This window comes from Sceloporus undulatus, chromosome 2, assembly GCF_019175285.1.
Source record: "Sceloporus undulatus isolate JIND9_A2432 ecotype Alabama chromosome 2, SceUnd_v1.1, whole genome shotgun sequence".
NCBI classification, from domain to species: domain Eukaryota; kingdom Metazoa; phylum Chordata; class Lepidosauria; order Squamata; family Phrynosomatidae; genus Sceloporus; species Sceloporus undulatus.
Window position 1 is genome coordinate 57,141,787 of NC_056523.1, and position 27,536 is coordinate 57,169,322.

At 39.6% G+C, this 27,536-nt stretch overlaps 1 protein-coding gene and 1 long non-coding RNA gene across 5 annotated transcripts in view; one reads left to right on the forward strand and one right to left on the reverse strand.

Annotated features, from left to right (window-relative positions):
- Positions 1 to 27,536, reverse strand: part of FLNB (filamin B) — a 102,004-nt gene that overhangs the window by 63,711 nt on the left and 10,757 nt on the right. For all 4 annotated transcript variants that reach the window (XM_042454779.1, XM_042454778.1, XM_042454777.1 and 1 more), the window contains exons 2-4: positions 5,145 to 5,393; positions 3,459 to 3,556; positions 1,286 to 1,433 (exon numbers count right to left, since the gene is read on the reverse strand). In XM_042454779.1, coding sequence (XP_042310713.1) covers positions 1,286 to 1,433; positions 3,459 to 3,556; positions 5,145 to 5,393 — 495 coding nt within the window. The remainder of the gene's footprint in view (positions 1 to 1,285; positions 1,434 to 3,458; positions 3,557 to 5,144; positions 5,394 to 27,536) is intronic.
- LOC121923879 lies at positions 10,091 to 17,835 on the forward strand. The gene is made up of 3 exons (XR_006102483.1): positions 10,091 to 10,238; positions 11,590 to 11,630; positions 17,328 to 17,835. It is a non-coding gene; the product is annotated as an uncharacterized LOC121923879 (long non-coding RNA).

Here is a 27,536-nt window from a genome sequence, read left to right on the forward strand (position 1 = left end):
TATTATTATTATTATTATTATTATTATTATTATTATTATTATTATTATTATTATCTTTTATTTATAAAGTGTTGTAAATTTACACAGCGCTGTACATAGAACCTTTTAGTTAGACGTATGAAGACATTATTGCCAAGATTTAGCAGGATCAAATTTTAAGAGCTATGCCTGCTTTTAAGAAGTAGCACAAGAGAGAGAGAGATACTAGCGCCAAGACCCGGTTTGTCCCCAGCATCTGAATATGTAACACTGTTGCTAAACGTGGAAGTTGCATTTTTCAATTATTACAGCTAAAACCCAGCGAAAGACAGATTCATAGAGAACAGGTTTAAGCTAGTGGGCTAGCTTATCATCTAAGCTAATGGCCTAGGAACTCTTGTACAGTCATGGATATGATTTCTGACACCCTTGAATCTGCAATTCTTAGCTCTCATATTTTTAGATATGTTATTTTCTTCCATGTCAAGGAATTTCATAAAAAGCACCAGTACAAGGGGAATTCTGCATATGCTCATGGTCCCATTGTAAACAAAGGGGTGTGCGCTTGTGACATGGGGTGCGCACTATGGGCATGCACCCCATTTGTTTAATGGCCATGCAGCTTCCGTGTAAGCTTGAAGCCGCGTATAGTGCACCTGCATACAGCACAGGCGCAATGTACTGTCTTTTCCTTCTTCACTTGCCATCCATAAGAAACAAAGTGACATAGAACACCCTACATCAGGTATGGGATCTGATGCCTCCCAGGTGTTAAGATTCAAGTCCTAACAGCCTTAGCCACCACAGCCAATAGCTTCAGACACACAACACCCATCTGTCAAACCTTGATATGAATGTATGGAGCACTTTTGAGTTTGAAGTAATAAACATTATTAACATGTAACTATTCATCGTAACAGCAAGGTAACATTTTCATATTTCCCTATTTTTGGATACTAAATCCACCTTCTTTAAGTAGTCATGTCTCTATGGTAGTTTACGTTTACATCATAAAAAGATGAGAAGGGGCATGGACAATGAGACAAGTCAGGAATATGGTGCAAGAAAACCTCACAGACAGAGACATCAGCCTTGTCAAACTGGTTCTCAAAGATTTTGGGAATTCATGTGAATGCAGGAGTGGCTCTTGGACTATTTCCACATTTCTGAATCTCATCACTGCAGCAAATGAATACAATGGAACTTGGCAATCTGACTACAAATCAAATTTAAATAAAACAAAAATCAACATTGTTTTTTTAAGGGTTATGAATGTTAATGAAAAGTGAAGTATTTTAAACTTTACCTCTGCCATATGCTCTTGCCTTCTTTGGATTAAGTTTAGGTTTCAGTGGAGCACCTGGTTTCAACTTGGCTTTGGGAAACTGTGACAGGTACGTCATCACAGAATGCTCATCCACATTAGGATGTATGATTTCTTCAGGAGTGATGACCTGGTAAACAATTACAGACACAGTGAACCAGGATTAGGTTCACTTCGTACATTTCTACTCCTATGAATCACTGTTCCTTTGAATCAGGAATAAGGAGAGGGCAGCCAGCTGCTCTCAAATCCAACTCATTTTTTTTGTACAAAGTCCTAAAATGCCCAAACCTTCCTAAAAAAAATTACCCAACAAATTCTATAATTTTAAGTTAAATATTTCTGTATCTTTGAAAATATGGTTTAAAAAAGGTTTCATAAGAGCAATCAGGCCTTTTAAAGATTACCTAGTGTTCTATTCATACATACCTTAGAGGCATTTTACAAGAAAATAACTATTACTGCTAACCAAGAAAAGAAATGAGGAAGTTACGAAATCATCTGTACCCGACAGTCCACTGCTTGAGGAGCTTGTACTCAATACAGGCTGGTCCCATAGGACAAGTGCAACTTCATCAAAAAGGTTCAGGCCCACTACCTCATTCCTTATTACCAGTCCACTGGCTGTGACTTTCCATCCCAGTCAATCTTTCAGTTATGTCTTTCTAAAACTCAGCAAGTAACACAGCAGAAAAGGCCCTGTCTCCCTCATCCTCACCTAGTGTAATGTTCCTGCTGATGGGAGACCGAGAAGAACCCTCCAGCAAACCTCAATCCTTGGGCAATCATATACAAGAAGAAATACAGTTGCCCCTCCTAACCTGCGGATCTGGGATCCGCGCCCTAGAATATCCATGGAGGAGTGACCTCTACTATTTCCAATGATGCGCATGCCCAGGCCGCACACACGAGGGCACGCCCCATTCAAGGTTATGAGGCTTGAATATGCACGAGCCTCCATTCTCGCGAGGAGGTCTGGAACAGATCCCCTGCGAAAACGCAGGGCCAACTGTACCTTTTAAAGTAACTAGGTTAAAAGGTCTTTTTATATATCATCATCAATATGTCAAATTTAAGATCAGAAACATTCTAGCAGCAATCAGAATTCCAACACATTTAAAACTGGTGTTAAGATTGTTTATATAAGATGTTCCAGCCAGCAATGTAGCTGTCATTCTTGCAATTGGTGAAGTTTCTAATTCACCTTCAAGGATAGTCTCACACAGTATGCACTGCAGTAGCCTGAATGGGAGATTACTAGTGGAAGAACACCTGTGAACAGGTCATCCCTCTCCACAAAGGGCTTTAAATGCCAGACCAGTTGAAGCTGGTTCCAGGCCTCAAGGTCCACTTAAATCTATAGTGATAGATGAATCTAGGAATACTAAGCAATATCCTGTACTTGCATAGAAAAAATCAGAAAAGCTGAAGCTGAGAACAAGCTCAGGATTTCTAGAGAGGTTAAAAATAATAAAAAGGCGGATTGGCTATGTAAAGAGGAAGAACAAAGAAATAACAGTCAATGCACAGAGAATATGGTGAAATGCTAATAGGGGACAGAGAGAAAACAGAACTGCTTGACAGAACTGCTAGACACCTATTTGATTCAGGTCCAGAACACACTGCAGAAACAATCCAGTTTGAGACTTCTTTTACTGCCCTGGCTCAGTACTAGGGAATCCTGGGAATTGTAGTTTATTGTGGTAATAGAGCTCTCTGACAGAAAAGGTTAAATGTCTCACAAACTACAGTTCCCAGAATTCCCTGCACTGAGCCAAGGTAGTTAAAACGGTCTCAAACTGGATTATTTCTTCTGCTGTGTGTTTTGGACCTCAGTCTTCTAACAAAAAGAAAAGAATGCTCCATCTGGTGCAAACAAAATAAATGATGCAGTAAATGGCTGCAAACTAGAATAAACAGTGGTAGTAGAGGAGTACCTAACTACTCTAAATGAATTCAAGTCTCCAGGGTACTAAAGAAACTTTCAAATGTACTCTCTGGACATGTATGGTCATAATCTATTTGGATTTTCAATAAAAGCCAGAGTATCCATTGGAGAAAGCAGGCAGATACTATCAGAAACTAGTTGTTGAAAGTAACTGTCATGTTTATTTCCTGTCACAGGTGTATACAGAAACTTCAGTCCTTTTCATACCTGAGGTACACCCAGCCAGTCATCTGCTTGTTGCATGGCTTCACGGGCATTATCAACGGGCTTTTTAGGGTCCCAGGTTTCCCAATCTGGGCACAGACCTAAGGAATATGACATCAACACAGAAATCGGCAGTCAAAGTTTTCCGGGGAATCATTCATCTGAGATCTGAAGTTCACATATCTGACAGTTCAATTTGGAAAGCAACCCAATACCTGATACAATTAATCAAACACAGAACTTGAAATTTTAAAAACTGAATTTTCAGAAGGTATCTGAAATCTGAAAGATATCAGAAGCCTTCCCAGATTAGCTCACTTGGCCCCCGCCAATATGGACCTCCATATCGAATACTCAGGATTCCTATCATCTTGCTGTTGTTTTTATCATTCTTATTATTTTATTATTGGATGTTTTTATTATTGTTACTGTAATTTGGGAATTTTAAGTGTTGTGTGAGAGGGAGGGATTTTATGTTGTATTGTATTTTTACCTATGTTATAAGCTGCCTAGATCCAACCAGAGGCAGGATATTATTAATAATAATAATAATAATAATAATAATAATAATAATAATAATATCATCAACAGATGATTTAGAACAGGGATGGGGAACTATCAAGGGTTAGGAGGCCATAGTGGCTCCCCAGGGCCCTTGGAGGGCAATTTCCCCAAAATTGAGGGTTTCACCCTCGAATGCAAGGGCTCAACTTCATTTTTGGCCTTTTCTGGGCCATTTTAGAGTAAGAAAAGGCCCTCTTTTCCCAACAGGGACTGACTCAGAAATCAACTGTCAAGTCACTTCCTCTTGGTAAAAGGCCTCACCTGGGCTTAAAAAACCCAGGAGAGAACAAAATATAGAAAACTACCCCCTCCTTCCCAGAAGGCGTTTGGGGAGCATTTGGAGGCAACCAAAATATTCAAAAGTTTGTGTGGTTTTTTTTGTTTTGTTTTGTTTTGTTTTTTTCTCATTTCAAAATATCGGATGCTGTCAGCTCCATATGAGCTGCAGGCTTCACTTTTCCCACTGCTCATTTAGATAGACCAAACAGAATTAAAAGCAGGGTAAGTAAGTGTACAAGCATCCAGATGTTGGACTGCAACTTCCATGAGCACTAATCACTATAGCCAACCATGAAGGTTCATGGAAGCTGCTGTCCAACAAAATATGGATGACGTTTCCTATCCATGCCCTAAATAATCCTATTAACAGCAAGACAGTAACTTTGAAATAGTCTTCTCATTTGCTTGCAAGTTGTGTGCAACATTAGTACTTAGAGCATTAGCAGGCACTGAAGTGATGCAACAGCTCTGTTACAAGAGTGTTGCATTTTCCTCTAAAAATTTCGAATACTGTGTTTTGCAAAAATACATTAGAATCAATGCAATATTTCCTGATGTTAAATACTGTTGTTTAATAACAAATTAAGCATTTAAGAAACCTTATTTATTCACAAAGAACTTTATTATATACTGCAACCTAAGGCCTTCCAGCAATTTTAAAATGTTATCTCAAGGTGTATCCCTTCATTAAGGGTTCCTGACCTTCTAGTTACATTTCATAATTATAGCTTCTAGGTCAGGGCAGGATTTCTTATAACAAAGGAATTTCATTTACACTGAAGTTGATAAGATAAATCATATGTTTTACCAAAGGAAGAAAAAAGTTGGAGGACACAGGAGGCTTACCTGGAGCACAGCTATCAACAAGGGCACCTAGTGCTTTGCCATCTTGCCAGTTTTGGTTAAAGTTTGTAATTGGCAAATATGGAATTTTGTTCTGAATCCATCCCAAGAGTCTCTGTTTGGGAGTCTGTTTCTTGGCATCATCATCTCCTTCATCTTCCCAGACCGGCATAGAAATTGAATAATGGAGGATAAGGGTCCATACTAATCCTAAAATTAGCTTCAGATTCCCATCAACAATAGCTTTACTATCTGAAAAGAGAATAAACAAGTTACTATTCATATTACCCTTAAGAATCAAGTTTATCGCTGAATGACAACATTTCTGTTGTAATTTCATTGAGGTTTTTGCCCATATACGTCTGTACACAAAAAATAGATAACATTGCAACCAGATCTAGACTACATAATCATTCATATTATGTACAAGGATTTGGCAGAAGTCAACCAAAATGTTCTAGTGGATCTCCTTGTGAGGTACAACTGATGAGCAAGAGATTTACTTTCAATGGTAGAATATGAACAAAAACCCTTATTTCTCTCCTACATTAGACTGCTCAATTCAAGAGGATGGAATGTTAAGGAAAAGGTTCTGTGTGCAAATTCCATCTCTGGTACCACATGAAAAGCCCTGGGCTCAGCATACACTCAGAAGCACCTTATGCCAATGCTCACCTTCCTGGATCACTGCTCTGCATCTGATTCCAATTAGAAACTTGAGGATTACGGTGAAAAGTGAAATAGACACACTCCAAGACTCAAGTCTGGAAAGATGATACTCAATCCATGACTGAAGCAGCTACTAGGTACAATTGTCTAAAATCAGCCTCCACATTATACTAAGATCTTGGGAACGGAGGAGCAACCTACTCTACTATCTTCAGTCCAAGACCTTTTCATACAAAATGAAATAGTGCTTATACAGATTGATTATACAGATATATTATTGCCAGCTAGCAAGTATACTTTCTTGGTAATAGCCCCAAAAGGCAAACCTAAGTCACCGGTACTGCTGTGCCTGCTCCATGACGGTTTTACCACTTGTTGTTTTTAACTGCTGTCAACTTTTACTTATGGCAATTTTATGAATGAGATACCGCCAAACCACCCTGTTATCAATAACTCTGCTTAGGTGTTGCAGACTCAAGGTCACGGCTCCCTTGACTTGAGTCTATTCATCTGCCATGCAGTCTTCCTCTTTTCCTACCTCCTTTTACTCTGTCAAGCTTTTTTGTTTTTTCTCATGGTATGTCCAAAGTATAACAGTCTCAGTTTAGCCATGTTGGCTTCTACGGAGAATTCAGGCTTGATTTGTTCTTGAACCCACTTATTGATTTATACCCTGCCTTCTCCCCAAATGGGACACAAATATTTCATAAAGCAGTAACAAGTATTGCATAAAATGCTGCCAAAAATGTTAAACGATTCAAAAATGACAGTTGTTTCATGCTCAACATTTGCCTTACACCCGTATCAGCAGAGAGATTCTAATCTTTCCTAGCCATACCTGGAGATTCAACTTGGGAACTTTGATAGTGAAGTATGTGTTCTATCACTTATCTATGGCCCTTGTGTTCCAAGAGACAGACATTTCATGTAGTGGGGGGGGGGAGATTAAACACAAGACTGGTCCAGACTGTTATCAATCCTCTTGAATCTATCAAACAAAATCAGCTTTTGAACAAAGTCTCCTTTATTCCTCATTGCTTATACTGGTCCACTGTTTATTCACATCTTTATGAAAATTTTACTTTTTGCTGAAAATATTTTCCACTCCTATCACTGAACTGAGAATAATCTTGTAAACTAGAAATTCCACAGTGCCCTATAATAAAAGTTTGCATTGGACACTTCAGTGACACTACAGTTAGTGAACTAGAAAGGAAAACAAGCACCTTCCTAAGAAGCTGGACTTTAAAAGCTAGCCTCTCTATTAACAAGTTCAAAAGCAAAAACAAATGCCATTTCTTCTAAATGGAATTGCTCTCATTTTCTCTAAGGTGATTTATCAGAAAGGTCTATAAATCGAAACCTTAATAGAAAAAAGGAGCCTACAGAAATGTTACCATGATTGAATGATTTATGAAGGCGTTTGTTCACCAGTGCTCTGTCAACAAACTTACATGTCACACCAACAAAGTTTAAAGGCATTTAGTTATGAGAACAAGTTATTACTGCACCATGCAAATTCCTAATCCTTTTTTTCCTTTTATTTTTACTAAACATTCCATTATGTGTCAGACCTGTCTTGCTAAAAGATGGGACTTTCATACTATCCTCTGTCTAAAACAATGCACTATTCTATAATCAGCTTCATTCAACCTACACACCTCCTCCCACTACAAAGTTTTATTGTTATGTTTCTGGCCCCAAGCACTGATCTATTCCACAGGCAATTAACAGTATAATTTATATCCAGCCACTGTAGTTTGTTAATTACAGTTTTAAACTGCTTAAGCAACAAACTATTAATCTGAGGTCATTAAGGTATATGGCCTAAGGAACAGTGTTTAGCTACATTACAGCATTTAAGTACAGACATGCAAACTATGCTTGTAGGGCAGAAACTTCACTGCGGAAAGTATGCTAGCTCTGTAGCCTCATTCTGGTCTTTGGCATGTAGATTCAAAGTTGTTATATTCCAGATAAATTTCTCACCTCGGAACAAGCCCTAAAGTGTGCAAAAGCTGAAAGAATTCATTATCAGTTTCATTCAAAGCAGTATGCTTGATAGAATTTCATCAGTAAGCCAACTATTTCATACATAAGTGTAGACATTTCTTTCACTTGGAGGAAATCCAACTCCAGATATACACCTGCCTAAGAACTGAGATCTCTTGGAGGGACCACCCTCCAGGGGTGTGAGACAACATGAAAAGGGGCCTTCTCTGCAGTGGCACCCCAGTTATGAAGAGGCCTGTTCAGTGACAATGCTGTTGTCATTCCAGTCAAAATATGATTTTTTAGAAGTAGATCCCTTAGGGCCTAATTGATTTCAGCCAAATTTATGCACGTGTAAAGGTTTCATATTATTTTAACTGCTTTAATCGTCTATTAAGTGTTGCGTTGTTTAATGTCCTTTTAGTCTTTCAAAACTATTCTTACTGTATTAAATTGTTCTTATTGTGTGATGCCCTGAGATCCTCATATATAAGATGGGATATAAAAAAATTCCAAAAGATAATGATTAACATTTCCTTCCTTCTTATTTTTTTATATCATCATCATCATCATCATCATAGAATCACAGAGCTGGAAGAGACCACAAGGGCCATCCAGGCCAACCCCTTGCCATCCAGGAACTCCCAATCAAAGCATACTTGACAGATGACAGATGGCCATCCAGCCAAAGCATACCCGGCAGATGGCCATCATCATCATCTCCTCCTCCTCCTCATTTGGAAGTCTTTTCTAGCACAAGGTATAAAGCATTTGATTTTTAAAAAACTCAGCACTTAAACCTAAAATAAGGTCTGATCTTGAATCAGATGCACAGATACATCACATTGGAAGCATCAAGATTTAAATCTAAAATACCAGACTCTTTGAATGGAGTACATTTTTAAAAACATGAGCTATGTTGGGCAACTCTGACGTGGGAGCCAAGGACTCTACTTTCAGCACCTACTATGGCAGCCTCCCCCTCAGGTTCTTGTGGGTTCTTTTAAAGAAGCTTTGATGCCTGTATATTGAGGTTTGTGGCTTGCAACCACTTGATATTTCCATTTCTTACTCCCACCCCAGAAAATCTGTGGGTCCCATGTGGACTCAAGAGGTATTCCTAGTAAGAAAAAATGGCTGGGGCTTACAGCGCCACTTGGACACCTGCTAATCTATAATCAGGTTTTGGGACAAACTGTCGTTCAGCCTCAACAGTTTCCCTTTCGGTGTTATTTTGCAACTAAGCACACCTATCATCTTGTAATGATAGACATACTACTGTCTTCACATTTCAGATATGGAAATTAGTTCAAACCATGAGTTAAAGGAATATATTAACCAGTATCACAATGTGCAGCAAGTGCTCTACATCTCTCAAAAAGTTCAAGCAGAAGAACAGATGAAGCATCACAACAGAATAGGCATTACAGGTTGCAATTACTCTCACAGGGCTACTACTATTTTCTAATCCACCGCAAGTGCAAAGAAGACTTTTTCATGATCTTAAAAGATCTTGCTAGTATCTGGAAGGGGTTGCCCCTATAGTTATCCAGAAGAAATTTTGTTTGCTAGTGTTCTGAAGGATGAGCAAGTCAAATACATGGTAATTGTGCCTTTGTTTTTGAAATGTTACTTCTACAGAAGCATGGAGTTCAAATTTACTGAAAATTATTCTAATATACCTTTCATCACTATACTCGGTCCTACTCCCACTTACAACCCACTGTGAACTCATGGCTGATCAATACTGGGCAACTGAGCAATCACATAAGTATGTACAGTACTTCCATCTTTGAGAATTAGTCAGATCCTGGAGACCAGTGTTAAATATTTACTAAAAGAAAGTCCCAAACAGAAACTCAGGTTTATTATTGGCATTTTCCTGTCAGTTAAATTAGCTCTGAGATCTAAGTTGCAACCCAAAGAACTCCTTTAAAAATATCCAAGGGTGGCACCTAGTAGGTAGAACCCTTTGACTCTATAAATGCACCCAATGTGTAATAGTGCAAATTGTTTTTAAAATTCCTTTAAAATATGTGGCACTGTTTACTCACTATTCAGTAACACTGTCATTCATAATGAAGTTTACAGCTGCTTAGTCACATAATTGCCTGGCTTGAGTCCTGCAGCCTAAAAACTCTTAGCATAAGAGCTAAATAAGATACTTTTTTGAACTTTGTCCTGCTGCAGTACAAGGAATTTGCTGTTAGACAATTAGCGGAAACATGATAAGCTACTGCAGTCAGTTTCCTTGACAACTGAAATACACAGAAGAGCTGTGCTTTTTACAGACTCCAAGCAAAGAGATGAGACCATAAGCAAGAAAAAGCCATGAAAAAGAGTCGCATGAAGTACGCTCGGCAGTTTGAGAGAATCGGGTTGGTTGCCAATCTTCTCTACAAAGCCTGACTCTGCAGCTTATCTGGCCAGAACAAGGTGGGATAGCACATGCAGTTTGGAGGTAGTATTGTTGAGCATTCCCAGGTTTGGTTGGTTCCTTCAGATGCACTGGCCACCAACAAGCGTTTTAAATATACCCATCTGGAGTTGCTGGACTAAACAGTTTTTCAGAGAACTGAACAACTGGAAGTCTATGCTTTGTCATCTACGTACCCAATTGAGACGAAGGGCTGAACTACTGCCCTTCTATACTGTTAAATGCTGTGTTCCCATAGATTTTCCTAAGTCTGGGTCAAGAAGAAACTTCATTTGGGCTTGCTTTAGATGGACAAAACCGAGCATTTCAGTGATTAAGATGAAGAGCCTTGCAGCGGCTTAGGGTAGTTGCTAATATTCCTAGTAAACCCAAGGGTTTACTATGATTATCTACAAGGACTTTTGATTCCCATCTGTTTATCAACAGCAGCAATGATCTGACACCACCACCATCTCCATTAAAGTATATTAGAGAGAGAGATAAAGAAAGCTTGAAACTAAGTATGGCTGGGCTACAAGCTCTTCAGTTCAACAACCCAGAAACAAGTTTCTGGGCTTAAAATTCTTTTGGATTAAGTACATGTTAATTCCACCATGCTCCAGCTAGCAGATATTTTTAGTCTAGTAAAATACAAACTAATGCTCATCTTGGATGTAGAGAACATAGAGCTGTTAATTTATTTTTTCTTCTTTGCCATGATCAAGAGTTCAGAACATCATTCATGTTTATTCATACCACTGCAATTAATTCTGGTTTCTATTAATGCTTTGATAGTAACTAGTGTGCCGATTCAACCACACTAATTCACTTACATGAATTTCTGACATAGTTTCTGTAACATAGAAATAGGATATGCAACTCACTTTGTTTGTTCAAATGTTTCAATAAAGCTATTGGTTAAGACTTAACCACTAAGCAAATAAACCACCTTGCCCTCCTTGTCTAGCCTTGATTTGGAATTACACTCTTGTCTCCAGCAGAAGGGAATACAGCTACGTCACAGTTGTTTATGAGCTTGGCTTCCATAAACTATAGACCTTTCCGACAAGCTTTCAGAATATTGTCCTCTCTAATCCCTTTGATTTAGGGTAATTTAACAGCCATCACATCTCTACTTATTATACAACACAACAGAAATATCCCCAGCCAATACAGCTTTTGCAGAAGAACTGCCATAGCTAGTGGGCTGTCTGACAAAACATGCCTGACAGTATAGCTTGGACTGAAATTGTTTTGTGATCAACCCTGTGCTGGACAGCAAGCATTTAGAAAATGGATGTCTCAACTCATTTTCTGCCCATGTTCCCGCTGCATTCTGCAATCTACAGTGATATTTTTCTCCCCAACTAGGATCCTGTACAGCCTCTTTGGTGCTGCAAAATTGCATACAGGTTGGTATTCCCTTGTCTGAAATGCCTGGGAGAAGAAGTGTTTTGGATTTTGGAGTATCTGCATATCCATAACTAGATATCTTGGAGATGGGACCCAGGTCTAAGCACAACATTCATTTATGTTTCATATATTCCTTGTACACATAGCCTGAAGTTAATTGTATACAATATTTTCAATTTTGTACATGAAACAAAGTTTATACTATCAGAAAGCAAAGTTGTCACTATCTCAGCCTCCCATGGGGGAAAATGACTTTTGGAGCATTTTGGATTTTCAGATTAGAGATGTTCAACCTATATTGCATTTTTGCACATTGCTCACCTCTCACTGTGCAAGAAAGGAAAAGGGGTTTGGAAGTTTACAAAGTACCCCACATTGCAACACTTCCTTAAATGAAATGGGCTGAGAATAATGGCACAGTTGTGTTCTGAAGAATAGTAACATGAGAGCTTCAGAACAAGCTATATAGGATTCAGCAGCCAAGAGGGGCAAAAATCTGCTTCTCTCCACATCACCAACTCTGTCACCACCACCCTGGGACTATCTGCAAGTATAAGAAGGGGTAAGACCCCAACCCTATAATTTTAGATTAGGCATTTGTTCACTGAAATGGACTGCAACAAGGAAGTATATTGCCTTTGGTCCTCTTAACCTGTACTTTTTTTCCTTTCAAAACCAGCATTCAGTTCAGAAAAAATAGATTACAACATGCCTTAAATGGGCAGAGACTGTTCTGTTGCAATTCACTTTGTATACTCACGTACACAACTTGCTCTCCCTGTTAAAGCCATTATTCATAATCTCCATGGGAAAAACGTATCTCTAAATCAGTTGGAGGGGTGTATGTCATTTTCATTCCACAGAGAACACTGCCTATATCTGAAGCCATTAAGAGCTACCTAGCAACCTTTAGTGGCAACTCTTTATGGTAAGGAAACAAGTAACTGTAACTAGTACAACTTCATATATTCTCTTTTTAAAAGATTTGTATTAATTGTTTACACAAATAATCTAATATACAATCAAAGATAAAGTAACCAGAGGGTGGAGACAAGAAACAGAAGAAAAAAGAAGGGGGAAACAAAGAGAGAAAGCAGTGAGAAAGGGAAGGGGGGGGGAGGGAGAGATACAACTAATACTGTACACAGTAAGGTTCTGGCCCCCTTCCCCAAATCCTGACTGTAATGAAAAGAAAAATATAAAAAGAGAAAAATATATATGATTCTACCATTACAGATCCAACTAAATTGTCTTATTAAAATTGCTAATAACCATAGCCACAGATTACTACATTGTTACATTTCCTGTTGCTCAAAAAGTCCCATAAGTAAAGTCTTCAATTGGCTTAGCCTTCACACCTCATGTTGATTTGGCCACTTGGGCTGCTCCAGAAATTTAAGCAACCCATTGTTCCATCGCTGGTGCTTCAGTTTGTTTCCAAGTTTGAGCAAACAATATTCTGACTGCTGCTACCATGTACCGAAGAAGTGATCCATATTTATTATCTAGTGGTTTTTTTTTTATTCCTCATGCACAACAAAAACATCTCTGGTTAACAGAGCAAAATCTAGCTTTAAATTTTTTTTAGATTAACATATAAATCTTAGACCACTCACTTTTCGCATGCTTACATGTCCACCAAATATGAAAAAAGAGCCCTCTTTATTTTGACAATCCCAACATTGATTTGGAACATTTGGGGCCATTTCTGACAGATTATTTGGGGTCAGATCCCATCTGTACATCATCTTATATGGGTTTTCTTTTAATTGCACAAAATAATTTTTGTATCTTTCTATCACATTTCCCCCCAAACATCACATTCGGCCCAAAATTTTGATTCTACTTTATCATGTTGTCTTTTATAGGCTCTTCTTCTGTCATCCTCTGCTTCAAAGGCCATTTTAATTATATGTTAATTATCTTTACATAGCTCTAAATAAAACTCATTTTTCTCTAATTTCTATGGGTGCATTTCCCTTGTTTTGATTATGTCTGTCCTTAAGTTGCATATAAGCAAATCCATTAAAGATGTTTTGCCTTCCTGAAGAATCATCTCTCTCAATTTAAGCTTCCAGTTATCGTGTTCAAAATACAGAAGATCATCATAGCGCAGTCATCTCCATTTATTAGCCCATTCTTTCCTTTAAAAAGGCTTCCTGTGGTGAGGTAGCTATTATCATCTTAGGAAACAGCTTCATAAATTCTTTCACAGCTGTATTATCCTCTGGACCAAAGCTAACAAAACCTATTGCAAACATTGCTATACCAAGGTGCAGAGGGTCAGCATAGAAGAAAAGTGTATCCAGCATCAGATAAAGCAACATGAAAGCGACATTAATTGGTATGCTTTGCCTGTTACAAAATCGAAATTCATCTCCAGAATTGACAGTGCAGAAACTTCCTAAAAGATTGTATTCTGCCTCAAAATGACAGTTACAGACCTAGATCTCAGAAGTGATGCTGATGGAAGCAGAAAATCTATTTTATCTTATTTCCTTTGTTTCAAGTCTCCTCAATACTAATAGAGTGTGGCCTCTATCTGTATCTACTCTCTCTCAAGACATGAAGAAAAAATTCAAGCATAGCTCATATCTAGAACATTAAGACTGCCTTATGTTTCCTCTTAATGATTCTTATCTGTAACTGATGAAAAAGACAGCAGGCTTCAAAAACTATTTGACCTATTTTGTGCACTTAATACCATGATGTGCCATTTTGAATTTTGTTGCAACTCACAGAAAGGGCAATCATTTTTCATTATGTCTACACTACACCAAGTGATCACCACCATTAGAATGTAATTCTCTCTGCAGAATTAAAAACTGCTATTGACCAGCAGCTATTTCAAAGCACCTAACTATTGAACACACACATGAAATCTAGTGGCAGAAATAGCCCTAAACAATGGCTATTCCATCCCACATCCTTGTTTTTAGAAGTCACTTTCAGGATACATCATGCAAAAGGGCTTGCTTGTCTCAGACTGATGCAATGAACCCTGGGTTCAAATGCTTCCCATAAAGTATTTACTAGGCATTTCAAGCATGTTGCCACTCAGTTTCTAATCCTCATATGAAAAGAACACAGTGACCCACCTCGCAAGAACTTTCATGCCCAAACACAAATGTCCATATCTCTTTCAAAATCTTTCTTCCTTCCTATCACACTACCACCATCCCTTTGTCCTCTGGCAAATGCAGAGGATCTGGATGAGGGAAAAGGACAACTTTAGTTTGTGCTAGGCTAAAAAGGTACCCTGAAAGAGCCAAAACTGTCAGTGCTTTCAAGTGTATCCAAGGCAAGGCAAAAGAGAGAGAGAGAATTAATGCCCTCCTTCTGCAGGGTTTGACTTATTCTGTTGCCCTGCGCCATGTTTTGAAAATCTTCTGAAGCAACAATAGATTCTTGCCATTCTTCAGCAGAAGTGAACTGAGAGCATAGCAGCTGGCCTCTGTAAAGACACCAGAGGAGTGCCAAGTTTTCTCCTGTCTGGCACAAGCCACAAATCATTTTGTCTGTATGTGTTCTGGTACATGGACTCCTCTGGGGTGGAGACATCTACATTCATACCTAACCACAAAATGGGTAGAAGGAAGAGATTTCCAACAGAAACCTGATCAAATAATATAAGATAATTGGGAGTGGGGGCAGAAAACTGTAAATGGTGAAATAAGACACACTGAGAACTGCTTCTTGTATTAGTCTGGAGGCACAGAAGAGTCATTCACTTACAGGGTTACTGAAAGAAATCTTTGCCATCAGAATGTTTTTAAAAAAATACTGGGGTATATTTTAAAGCAATCTATTTTGTAGAAGACCAGCATTCTCCCCCCCCCCCCCCCAGTTTGCCAGGGACCAGTACCATATTTGTGCCCACTGGCTACAACTGTTTCTTTCATTCCCAGAAACTCACCGAGAATGGCCAGCCAATCTCTCATGGACCAATGTAAGTCAACAAATTACTTTGAATAGGACTGCTTTAAGGCACCCATAACATTATTGGTTTAAAAAGAAATCTTTTTGAAGAGATTGTCTAGTCTGGAGTCACCTCCATGGGAAAAAATGCAAGTCGTTTAGACTTGTGATATCTTAAACTGGGATGGCATCTTTAGCAACTTGCCTTTTCAGAAAGCAAGGAGAGACATAATACAGTGTTGGCATCAAGCAGTGCAAGCATTTTTATACAGTCCTCTCAGCACATTTGAAATGGACAAGTCCGAGCTATTGTACTGAATACTATGAGCAGACACATCCAACACAAGCCTGCAGTGGTCAATAAGACATCTGTGGCATAATTTAAGCCTTTATCCATCCAGTCACCACTAGGGCTAACATTATGCCTATTCTTTTCAGATTCTTTATAAAGGAAAAAAAAAACCCCTCAGGTTTTTCAACAAGTCTTAGTCCAAGGTTCCAAGGGGTTAGTACAGAATTGCAGGATACACAGCCACAACTGTTTGTCTTCTACAGCTGTGACACATACTTTCCATCTTTGACATGAAAGAACATTTTTAGCCCTCACAGATATTGTAAGAGTTCTAGCTAGACATTGTGTGAAACATTTTGTGTTTCCAGTACACTTTTTGTGACCACCCGTACTTAATTGACTTGCAGAGTACTGCCCTGCGAAGTTTAAATACTGTAGTATTGGAAACTTTCCATCACCTACCTCCTACTAAAGCACACCAAGTAGCCAAAAATGGGAAGTTTGTTTTCATAATTTACTTTGGTCACAGTGGCTGCATGTTAAGCACTTTTAAGTTATGCTGCCGTAGTTAATGACTATTACATGAGTTACTAACTTGTGCCACAAGAGAGGTTGTGGCACACCTAGACCACAGCAAGATGACTGATGTGTTGGCCTTTGCGTGGCAGTCAGGCCCTCACTCCTGCACTCTAGCACTCCCTGCTCCTAACCTGTTGAGGCAGACACATGCCAAGTGTCTGCCACATGTGATCAGAGCTCAAAGTACTCTTTTTTAGAAGCCCCAACCTTTGGCCAGGCTGGGGGATTGTGAAATACAAACCATAAAATTAAACCAAGATCTAATTGATGAGTACTGGAATTCTTTATTGTGATTCAGAGCCTACATTGGTTGTTGCACACCTAGACATTTAACTTGCTTCACCTTCAGCTCGACTCCCCTCCCCACCCTGAAGTAGTTATCACTCCACATTTGCCATCATGGTCAGAATTAGAGCCTTTTAGTCATACGTATCTGGCAGCAGTGGTCTACCAGGAGTCACACCTGGTAATGCTTCCTTTTCCAATAAAATTTTCTGCACCCCACCCTGAACAACTTTGCTTCCATTTATTGCTAAAACAGAAACTCCAGCTTCTCTAAGCTCTTCCTGTATCCTTACAGCCTGCTCCAGCATGCTTTGGATAAATGACATCATTGACAAACTTGTTATACTGACAATAAGTCCCAGGAGAGCAGGCCCCCCTCTTATACTTAGCAAAGCACATTCCTCATTTGTGAGATCACTTCTTGCCCCCCATCTATGTGAAAAGCCCCCAGAAGCTGTAGATGAGATCAGTTTGCTTTGTTATTCCCTTGACTGAAATCCTGCCTTGTGAAGCGTCTCTGAATATTGATGCAAGTATTCCAGGGAGATTTTCTTGGCAGCTATTCCAACCTATATCTACAAATACACACAGAGTCACTTACTGCTGTTTGTTTCCAATACAGGTTTGGATCTCTACTTCTTCAAGACCTCTTCAGTTAAATTTAAGACATAATCCCAATCTGGGGTCCTGAAGAGTACCAACAAGCCTACCCAGACCAGAAAAGGCATCAACCTCTGCCAGGTTTCAGCTAGGAGAGATTTGTTTATTCAATTCTGTACAACCTGAGGGTAAACAGGTAAAGCGAGGATTGGAAACTGTCTGAGCCATACTGTCTGAAAAAAGGGGAGTATAGATTAAAAATTACTATTTCCAGGCTATGAGCAGTAGGTAGTTAAATCCTGGCTAGAATGTTCTTGGGCAGGAGGTGACAACTCCAGGCCTTGCCTGAAAAAGAAGAAGGTCCTCCCTCTATCCACCATCAACCAGTGGGAGACATGGGCAGGCCAACTCCAGGCCTTGCCTGAAAAGAAGAAAGTCCCTCCCTCTATTCACCATCATCCAGAGGGAGAGATGCTCAGGCCAACTCCAGGCCTTGCCTGAAAAAGAAGGGCCCTCCCTCCAGTCCATCTGCCATGGTCCAGGCATCAGAGGGAGAGAAGATCTGCTGGACTATTCCCCTTCCTCACTGCCATTCCCTTCTCCTTTTGTGTATTGTCTTTAGATTGTAAGCCTGAAGGCAGGGAAATGTCTAATTTTAAAAAATGTAAGCCGCTCAAATGTAAGCCACTCTGTCTTTTGGATGAAGAGTGAGGTATAAATACTAAATCACACACACACACAGAGAGCTTCCAGAAGTCTGGAGTCACAAATGTCTCCCCACAAATGTGAAGATCCACATACAGCCCCACCATTAATGAAATGTGTGCCTTGTGTCCCCTCTAAGAGACACATTTCTAGTTTTAAAAGTTATAAGCATTGGTGTGAAGGTGTGAGGGAAGGTGTGAGTTAGGCATACCTAAGGCTCCTAGGTGTCACACATGACCTGTAGACTACATCTTGCCCACACTTGCCCCAATATTATGTCTGCATCCACTCTCAATCATTGTTTCTAATAATATGGTATACACATATAGTGATACACTCTCTATGTGTGCACACGTGTGTGTCATTATATTTTACCAAGGTAACACTTCAGATTAAAGGCATGGATCCAACTGGATATTGTTGTTGTCATGTGCCTTTAAGTCATTTCCAAGTTATGGGAACCCTATGGTGAACCTATCATGAGGTTTTCTTGGCAGGATTTGTTCAAAAGAGGTTTGCCATTGCCTTTCCCTGAGGCTGAGAGCATATAATCTGCCCACAGTCACCTAGTGAGTTTTATGGGTGAGCTGGGAATCAAACCCTAGTCTCCAGAGTCATAGTCCAACTCTCAAACCACTACACCACACTGGCTCTCACACTACCACTGGCAACTAGATATTCCATGTAAGAAAAGATCAATTTAAGTGTTGTATGGTGGATCAACCCACAGATAAATTCCATTGATTCAAGGAGCTAATTAGAGCATCAGACCTCTGACTCCAAATTCTGCATTTCCTTTCATTTATAGCAGTGGTTTCCAACCTTCCTAATGCCACGACCCTTTAATACAGTTCCTCATGTTGTGGTGACCCAAACACATGAAATTATTTGCGTTGCTACTTCATAACTGTAATTAAATACTTGTTTTCCAATGGTCTTAGGCGACCCCCATGAAAGGGTCATTCGACCCCCAAAGGGGTCCCGACCCACAGGTTGGGAACCACTGATTTATAGCAATATCTCGATACTTCCTCACAATATTGCTTATCACTGCTACCCACACCCCCTTCAAATTTGCCACTTGAGATTGCTGTCTGGAATGTTCACTCATCAATCTGCTTGCATCATCTTATTCCAAAAAAAATAATGGATTGTCTACTCATGAGCAAATTGTTGTTGTGTTCCTTCAAGTTGTTTCTGATTTACGGCAACCCTAATTGTAACAATCAGCAAGTGTGTACTATGAGTGTTTGAATACAGTTATAATGGGGGAGGGGGTGAATTCTTGCACTACACAATTAGAAAGGGGGAGTCTTGCTAATGGACAGGTATTCCAAAGGGGAAAAAAGCCTGTTCTGGTCTTCAATAAATACCCCTTTTTCCCCAGTGACTTGTAACACAGCAAAAGCACTAACAACTGGACCTAGACTTTGCCAAACCAAAAAGCAGTTATTTTATTTACTTCATTTTTTGAATAGCACACTTCCATTACCACATACTTTGTTTGGAAGACAGTATATAGATAATTTTGTATGATGAGGCAATTTCCATTGTTGTTAAGTGGAACAACCAAGCTAAATTGTTCTTTTACCAGGAAACATTAGTGTTTAGGGACATTAAACACTAGGATTTCCTACTCTTAAGCAAAAATGACACAGCACTTTTGCTTCTCCTCAGGAAAAAATGTCAGAAAACATTGGATCTAACAGACAGTGGGGTCCAATGGAGGAAGCTCCACCATCCTGCCCAGAAATTCCACCAGAAAATACTGGGTGATTGGCAGAGATAGGGGAGTACACTTTGTGCTACCCCTACCTTTCCTGCCCCTCCATCTTTCACCAGGGGAAAAGGCAAGCAGATGGTCTCCACAGATAGGGGAGCTGGCAAGTACAGTGGGCCCTTGGTATCTACTGGGGTTTGGTTCTAGGACCACCACCGCCCCATGGATACCAAAATTTGTAGATGCTCAAGTCCCATTATATACAATGACATATTAAAATGGTGCCCTTATATAAAATGGCAATTCCATGGTTTGTTTTTGGGATTTTTTTAATATTTAAAAAAATATTTTCAAGCTATGGTTGGCTGAATCTGCAGATGCACTCAGTGGATATAGAGGGCCACGTATACAAGCTTTGGAAGAGCCAAGACACTGTAGACCACAGATTATTCTGAAACAGCATCTATGAAACTTGCACTATAAAAATGCTAAAAGGAGTTAGCCCATCCCTAAATTTGCTGGGGCAATTTTGTGTTTCCACTAAATACCTCTTTCACAGGCCACTTGCTTTGCTTTTCAATACAGGCAGGCCAGTTTCTCAATGTGACATTTGAGAGAGTCAGAAAAAAAACAAGTCTTCCAGGGAAACCAGGCAAAAGAATGCTGGTTCTGTGGGCCTAAGCAACCCACATGGTTTGTACTGATACATGCCATATTTCAGCGCACACTCTTCTGCTGCAAGTAAACATCTTTAATATGAGTGAAGGCTTTCCAACAGGACAAGAATAGCACCATTTCAGACTGAGGCTGCAAGAATTATCAGTATCACTCTTCCAATTCACCAGCCTCAGACAACAGACTCTCCCTGAAGCCGGCAGTTATCTTTGAAGGCATGTTTGGCTCTGAATATGTGGGCATAGTTTGAGCACAAATTATGTCAGCTTGAAACCAGCTGTTTGCCCTCTCATTTCCCCTTTCTCAAAACCCTCTCATTTGACAATACCAAGTCTTGTCAAAATATATGGCTTGTGTGGACACAACTATTTGCAGTTTTATGTGCACAAATCAAAATTGCATCCTAGCGAGTTTTTGTAAGAACACAGAAAATAAGAAAAGAATAAAAGAGTTCCTTACTAAATATGCATTCTGTGGATGCATGAACATCTTTTGTGTTTGTTCAGCATCTTCTCCTAGCAGAAGAAAAATCAGAACCCCACTTAGCATTCCCTAAAACAATGATTAATAGCAGGCCCAAATAACAAAAAAGGAGGGGGGAGTTCAGCAGCACTGAAGTCAGTAAGTCCCAACACTATCCTTTCACTGTGCTGTTAAACAATTTTCCTTTTTAGACTATTACACAAGAATTGATTAAACTACAACAGGAGCCTCTCATGTTTAGCTTTCGCAAAAGCCAAAACCAGCCTGCCCAACTACTGCTCAGCATTTCAGGTAGCAGTCTAGCTAAGCTTTGAACAAGCCATCTGGCTAATCCTATTCAGTTTGACAGTTTGGTTGCACTCCATGAAACCTCTTCAGAAAACAGGCCATATCAGTCACTTTCCCCATGGCAAGTAAGCTACCAGCTAGTGCCTGAATGAGAGACAGGACTGATCAATGTATCCAAAAATGGCAAAAAATTCTCAAGCCAGTCCTGTCACTCAAGACAGAAGGAGGTGACCACCACAGGCAACTGATTTTAAATGCCAAGAAAAAGACAAAATTATTATTGTTGTGCTTTTTTTTAAATTGCAAAGCATGGGGGAAAGCCCATAGTACCAGAAGAACTTGACTGGTTTGGGGCTTTATCTGCTTCAAATTGGTGTCAGGGAGCCATTTACAAAAACCAACTGGAGTGACCATGAGAATGGGTATTCTATTGCCACAGCTGCTTTCTTAACAGTTTACTTTATTCGTCCTTGCTTTGGTTCTCATTTATTCTTTTATTCCAAAATGCCATGTACTTTTGCTCCACATTATAAAATCCATCCTAGAGGCATCTGGTCAAATTTATTCTCTCAATGAAGTTTCACAAGATTCCAGTGACTCAACTGCAATACCCTGCCGTAGATTGTTGGCAGCACTAAGAGGTTCCATGATAGCGAAAAGGTCTAGCAAGCTTCCAAGACTAACATCTTCACTATTAGCAAGCATGTTTACTCACACTGGGTGTGGGTCAAGATGTTTTTAGGCAGCTGCCGCCAGGCAAGGACTACACAGATAAGTGAAGCTATTCAGATATGGTTCAGCCAAATATCTTCTGAGCAGCACACGACAAGCACTACAGCCACAATGGACAGGGGTTTCTAGAGCCAAAACCAACACGTTGGAAATAATCAGAAGTGATTACTGTTTGGGGAAATCCTTGACTACAATGTACACTTTGATTCAATTTTTCCATCTGAAGCCATCCAGAGTCACCACACTCACAAAACTAGTGAGAGGAAATCCCATTCATGAAAATACGTGCAGTTCAGCCAGACTCCATCACAGCCAGCATTCAGGGGGGAGGGATATATCAACTACTGTAGTTCAAGGAAACATCTTACACTTCACAGCCTGTCACACCTCTTTAAAACTTGATGCCATGAGCTACCTCCTCATATGCTGCCAAATTTCAAAACAGCTTGATCAGATTTACATTGCCAATTTGGCACTTGCAACATAAACCCCAAAGCCAATCCTAATTTGTAGCTACCTAATGGAAGACTAAAGTGATGGTTCACTCTTGTCACTCTGTGAGAAGCAGATTATCCTAGAATAAAGAAACCTGGTACCTTTTTAAAGAAAAAAAATATTAGATACAGGAAGATTCCTTTGGCCCTAACAACATTCATCATTAGCTTGGAGATGTTTGTGGGCACTGTGCCAAAAGAAAAGTAGGGTATAAATTAATTAAATAAATAAACTTGTTACCCTTCTGATGCATAGCTCTACAACGTCTATCATACAACCAGGATAGCCACAGACATGCTGTTGAAGCAAGCTGCCATCTCCACCCCTCACAATGTTTGATATTAACGTACCACTGCAAAATCATGATGTTTTAGCTGCATTTTCACCTAGAATTTGAAGAAACCTAGCTGCTTCCTCTAAAACAACTGGCAGCCTTGTCACATTAATGAAGCACAAAACATACTCATCTACCCATATACAGTATATTTGGCAACTCAAAGTTTGTCTTTCAAGATGTGACTTGAATGTAGTTTATACAGCAAGCATGAGAGACATGCACCCAGGTGCTGTCATGTGAATGTTTTATCACAGCAGCAAAAGCATTTGTCAGCAAATAGTACTCAGTATTGTTTTCTTAACTGAAATGAATTAAATCTGTACAGCAACTTCTGTATACCACTTGCAATTGGCATGGCAGAGAGGCACAGTGGTCTTTATGATTCAATTTGGCCACATCTTCAGTAATGTAACTGCAAACAGTAAGTGATCAATAAAATTCCTGTGAACGTATTAGGCTAACAAAAGCATTGGCTGCCATGTGGTAATTCCATTGCACTTCCAAGGGAGGCAGTGGGACAGCAGCATTTTTCTTGGCTACCATAAACATTAGGGGAAGCTACCCTAGCAGGGAGCCCATTTTGGGGAAGGGTGGATTCTTAAAATCCACAGGCACACAATACCTTTATTAGGACCAACTAAAATTCCAGAGGAGCATGTGAGCATTCAAATTCTTCAAAATTCTTCTTTAAAAAAAAAAAGGAGGGGGGAGACACTCATTCCACACAAACAAGAGGTTTTAGAAGTTTGCTATACCTACAAAAAAAAAAACATTCCATACTGAAATATTCATTGATCCCTACACTTGGGTACTTGGGTAACCTTGAGGTTTGGGGACTCCTTTTTTGCAGAGCTCCTTTTGCAGAAGTTTTGTTTCTGTTGTGTGCCTTCAAGTAGCTTCCATCTTACGGAGACCCTATCATGGGGTTTTCTGGTGCTGAGAGTATGTGACTTGCCCATGGTCATGCAGTGAGTTGCCATGTCTGAAAAGAAAATCAAATCCTGATCTCCAGGATTGTATTCAATGCTCAAACTGCTATACCATGCTGGTTCTCTTTGCAGATATACCAGTTACTATATTTATTACCTTTAAAGCCCTATATGGCTTGGGCCCAAGTTACTTGCAGGAACACTTCTCCATACACAATCCGCCCCGCACACTTAACAGGGAAGAACGTGTTAGAACATCAATCAATCAGGCTCACATCAACTTCTCAGAGAGCCTTCACAGCAGCTGCTCGGAAATTGTGGAAGAGATCCATCTCATTACCTCCTTGGAGCCGTTTAAGAAGGCACTTAAGACAGATCTCTTCCGGTGAGCTTACCCACCTGACCTTGTGTAAGAAACACTTCCAGACCATTGTACGAATCTACTGCATTTCCACTTGATGATGGATTGGTTTTAAGATTAACTGTATTATTTTATTGATGTAATTTATATGTATTTTATTATTGATGTATGGGTTTTAACAGACTGTAATCCCGCCTTAATCCACCTGGGAGAGGCAGAAAATTATTATTATTATTATTATTATTATTATTATTATTATTATTTTGCCATGAAGATTTGAGACCACAGACTTTATGCTGATATGAGATATCCTGAAACAGCTAGTCATTTTCCCAGGTGGTACCTACTGCGGTGATTATTTAGGAGCTCCTGTCCCTTTCTCAATTACAGATGCACCCATCTTAGCTGTAGAGGAGCGTCCACAACTTCTTTCACCTGAACTTAATTTGGTCATTAACAACCTCAAGTCAGAATCACCCCCATGCCACAATGCTCCTTTGCACAGCCACACTGCTGAAGAATAAGCTTCCTTGGTTATTGGCTTAAGTTTCAGTTTCTTTTTACACAGAAAATTCCATCACTTCTCTTCATCCCTGGGGAGACCATCTAGGACCCTGAGTGCCTGGGAAAAGTTTATCCCACACAACACACATAGTTCTCTTTTTAGGGAATTTAGAAAAGAGTAAGACCTATTTTCAATCTGCCACCTTTTATGGAGAAATTGCAGGGGAACATGATACAGACCAGCATCTCATCCTATCACTCCTGTTACTCAGAATAGAAAACTTGTAATGGTATTCTTCCTATTCAATCATCCAGTCACCCCAACTTAGCTGCAGTCAAGACCTGCAACTATTATGGTACTCAAAGCAACATTTTGGATTATGCCCAAGTGCTATTCAGCTGCTAAGAGGCAGCAAACAGGTTTGTTACAAAAGACATTAAATCATTTTGCAATTCATCCATTACAAGTAAAGCTTTCTTCTCATCTCTTCATCAAGTTTGGCATCCTACTGTGACAGATGAGATCAGTAAGTATAGTTAGTATATGGGATGGTCAGGTTGACACCACTACCTTTCGAACACTGGAGATAAGAATGTTGGCTCAAGGCCCAGTTAGCTTGTCTGTTCATGATGTTGCTTGCTGATCCCCTTGAGCTATGTCCAAAACACAATATGCAGCGATACAAAATGTACCCCAAACACTGAATGACTGGGTGGTCTTTTTCCTTCCACAATGCACTGCATACTGACTTTGTCATACCATAGGACTCAATACTACATCTATAGCTAGTCCTAAACAGATGTAGGGGGATACCATGGATAGCCAAGCCTTAGTTTCCCCAACTGTTGTATCAGACATCACATTCAAATTAGGGTCAGCATATGTTAGAAAGACATCTACTTTTTTTAAACTGCAGGAGGAATGCATAAAAGGGGATCCAATCTAAACTACGTGGGGAATAGAAGGTCTTACCTTTTTTCCCTACTGTATGACCTTGACTGGGCCTTGGGACTAAAATGTCAACTGCTAAGAAAACCTATCAAATTAAGAGAAATCGAACCTTCTTTTATTATTTACATTTAAGACACGGGATCCCAAATGTTGGCGAAACGTCAGGAAGAAACTCTTCTAGAACATGGCTACACAGCCCGAAAACCCCACAAAAAACCTCTGTATGATTTGCTTCCTTCTCAAAGGTGAAGCCCCTCAAAGTAAAAGGAAGTGATTAAAAAACAAAGTTTGGGTGTCCCCATGTGGACAGTTACCCCTCAACAAAGCTGAAACAGGCATTTAGTTCACCAGAGAAACATGAATTATTATCCAATCAATGCATGTAATAATCACTTCAGCACTGAATAATCATCTGATGCCCTTGAATTCCTGAGCTGAGCAACAAAAAAAAAAAAAAAAGGGGGGGGTAGCTTTCAGTAGCTGTGGTATTTTATCTGCACTGATTTTATGTCACCCATTATCAAAATCCAAAATAACAGAGGAATTATAGTTAGCACTGCAAGAAGTATACTTGCAATAAAACCCATTGAAACTCTTGTGAGATAGTCTGAAGATAAGCAATTTAGGCACAAGGCCTAAAGAAGTTTCCAGAAAGAATTATTATAAAGATTTAGTCATAAGGTGGAGATCAATTATTGAACCTTGTCCCTTCCACAGGATGTTTGTTGTGGGTTAAATCATCATTCAATTGCAGGGGTGGAGAAAAGAGCAGACTGCCCAATGCTGCTGGAATGCAGTCCCAACAGCCCTGGCCACCACAGTCGGTGTTTTCTGAAGCTCCAGAGACTAGGACACAGAGCAATGGATGAAATTATAAGAAAAGAGATTCCACTTCAACTTTAGGAAGAACATGCTGACAGTAAGAGATGTTCAACAGTGGAACACACTCTTTCCAAGTGTGGTGGAGTCTCCTTATTTAGAGGTTTTTAAACAGAAGCTGGATAGCCATCAGTTAGGGGTGCTTTGATTGTGTATTCCTGCATGGCAGGGGGTTGGACTGGGTAGCCCTTGAGGTCTCCCCCAACTCTATGATTCTATAAGTCCATAATGAAAGGTGATGGAAACTGCAGTCTGACAACATAAGGAGGGCTACCCATCTCCCAGTCCCAGCATATTCTAATAGCAAAGGTGCTAGGTTTCCATTCTGATAATTTACCAGCATTTATTATAAGCCTTCCCAATAAAAATCTTACACTGAAAAGGGGGGCGGGGAGAGATCATAAGTTTAAGACATGAAAACATCTTTGAAATGCCAATGTCACAGTATTTTGAATATATTATGCCTTCATTTCAATTTTATTGACTATGAGGTCTACGGAGCATAAGTTCCAATACTATTTAAAAAAGAAAGCTGTTGAGAGAATGTTGAGTGTCTATGTCCCAGCCTCTCAGCAAATGTGCTATTGCATACGGCATTAAAAACAGAAATACTGTTCTAGTGTAAACTAGAACAAAAAAACCAGTTACAAAAATAATTTTAATTCCTAATGTATTAAAAAAATCTCATCATAGGGAACAAATACAAGTGAAAACTTAAAGTAGCTACACAACTGCAAAAAAGAAAAGGAAAAAAAGTCCCTGGTCAAATCTGTGTGCCTTGCTCTCTCAGGGACTCTCCAGGAAGAGAAAAAGTGGTAATAATGACAATGCATAGCTGTGGATATTTTCTTGCAATAGTAAGCCACAGGGCATGAACTGTCATTTAACATCTTTCCACAGTCACTCAGTACAGTCATTAATGACTTGAGAAGAAGAGTCATCAGCATGCCGATATCACCCAGCTATCTCTGTTACATCTTAGTCAGGAATGGGAGTCCATGACCTGAGCCAGGATTCAGGGCTGGGCTGGATGATCACCAACCAACAGGATTGTAAGACAGATGCACAGTATGTAAATTGTACATATAAGGAATAAAGTAATGTACCTGGCCTGGATGCACATCCCCTGCAGCAGAGTGTGAATCATGTAGCCCTCCAAATTTTATCGACT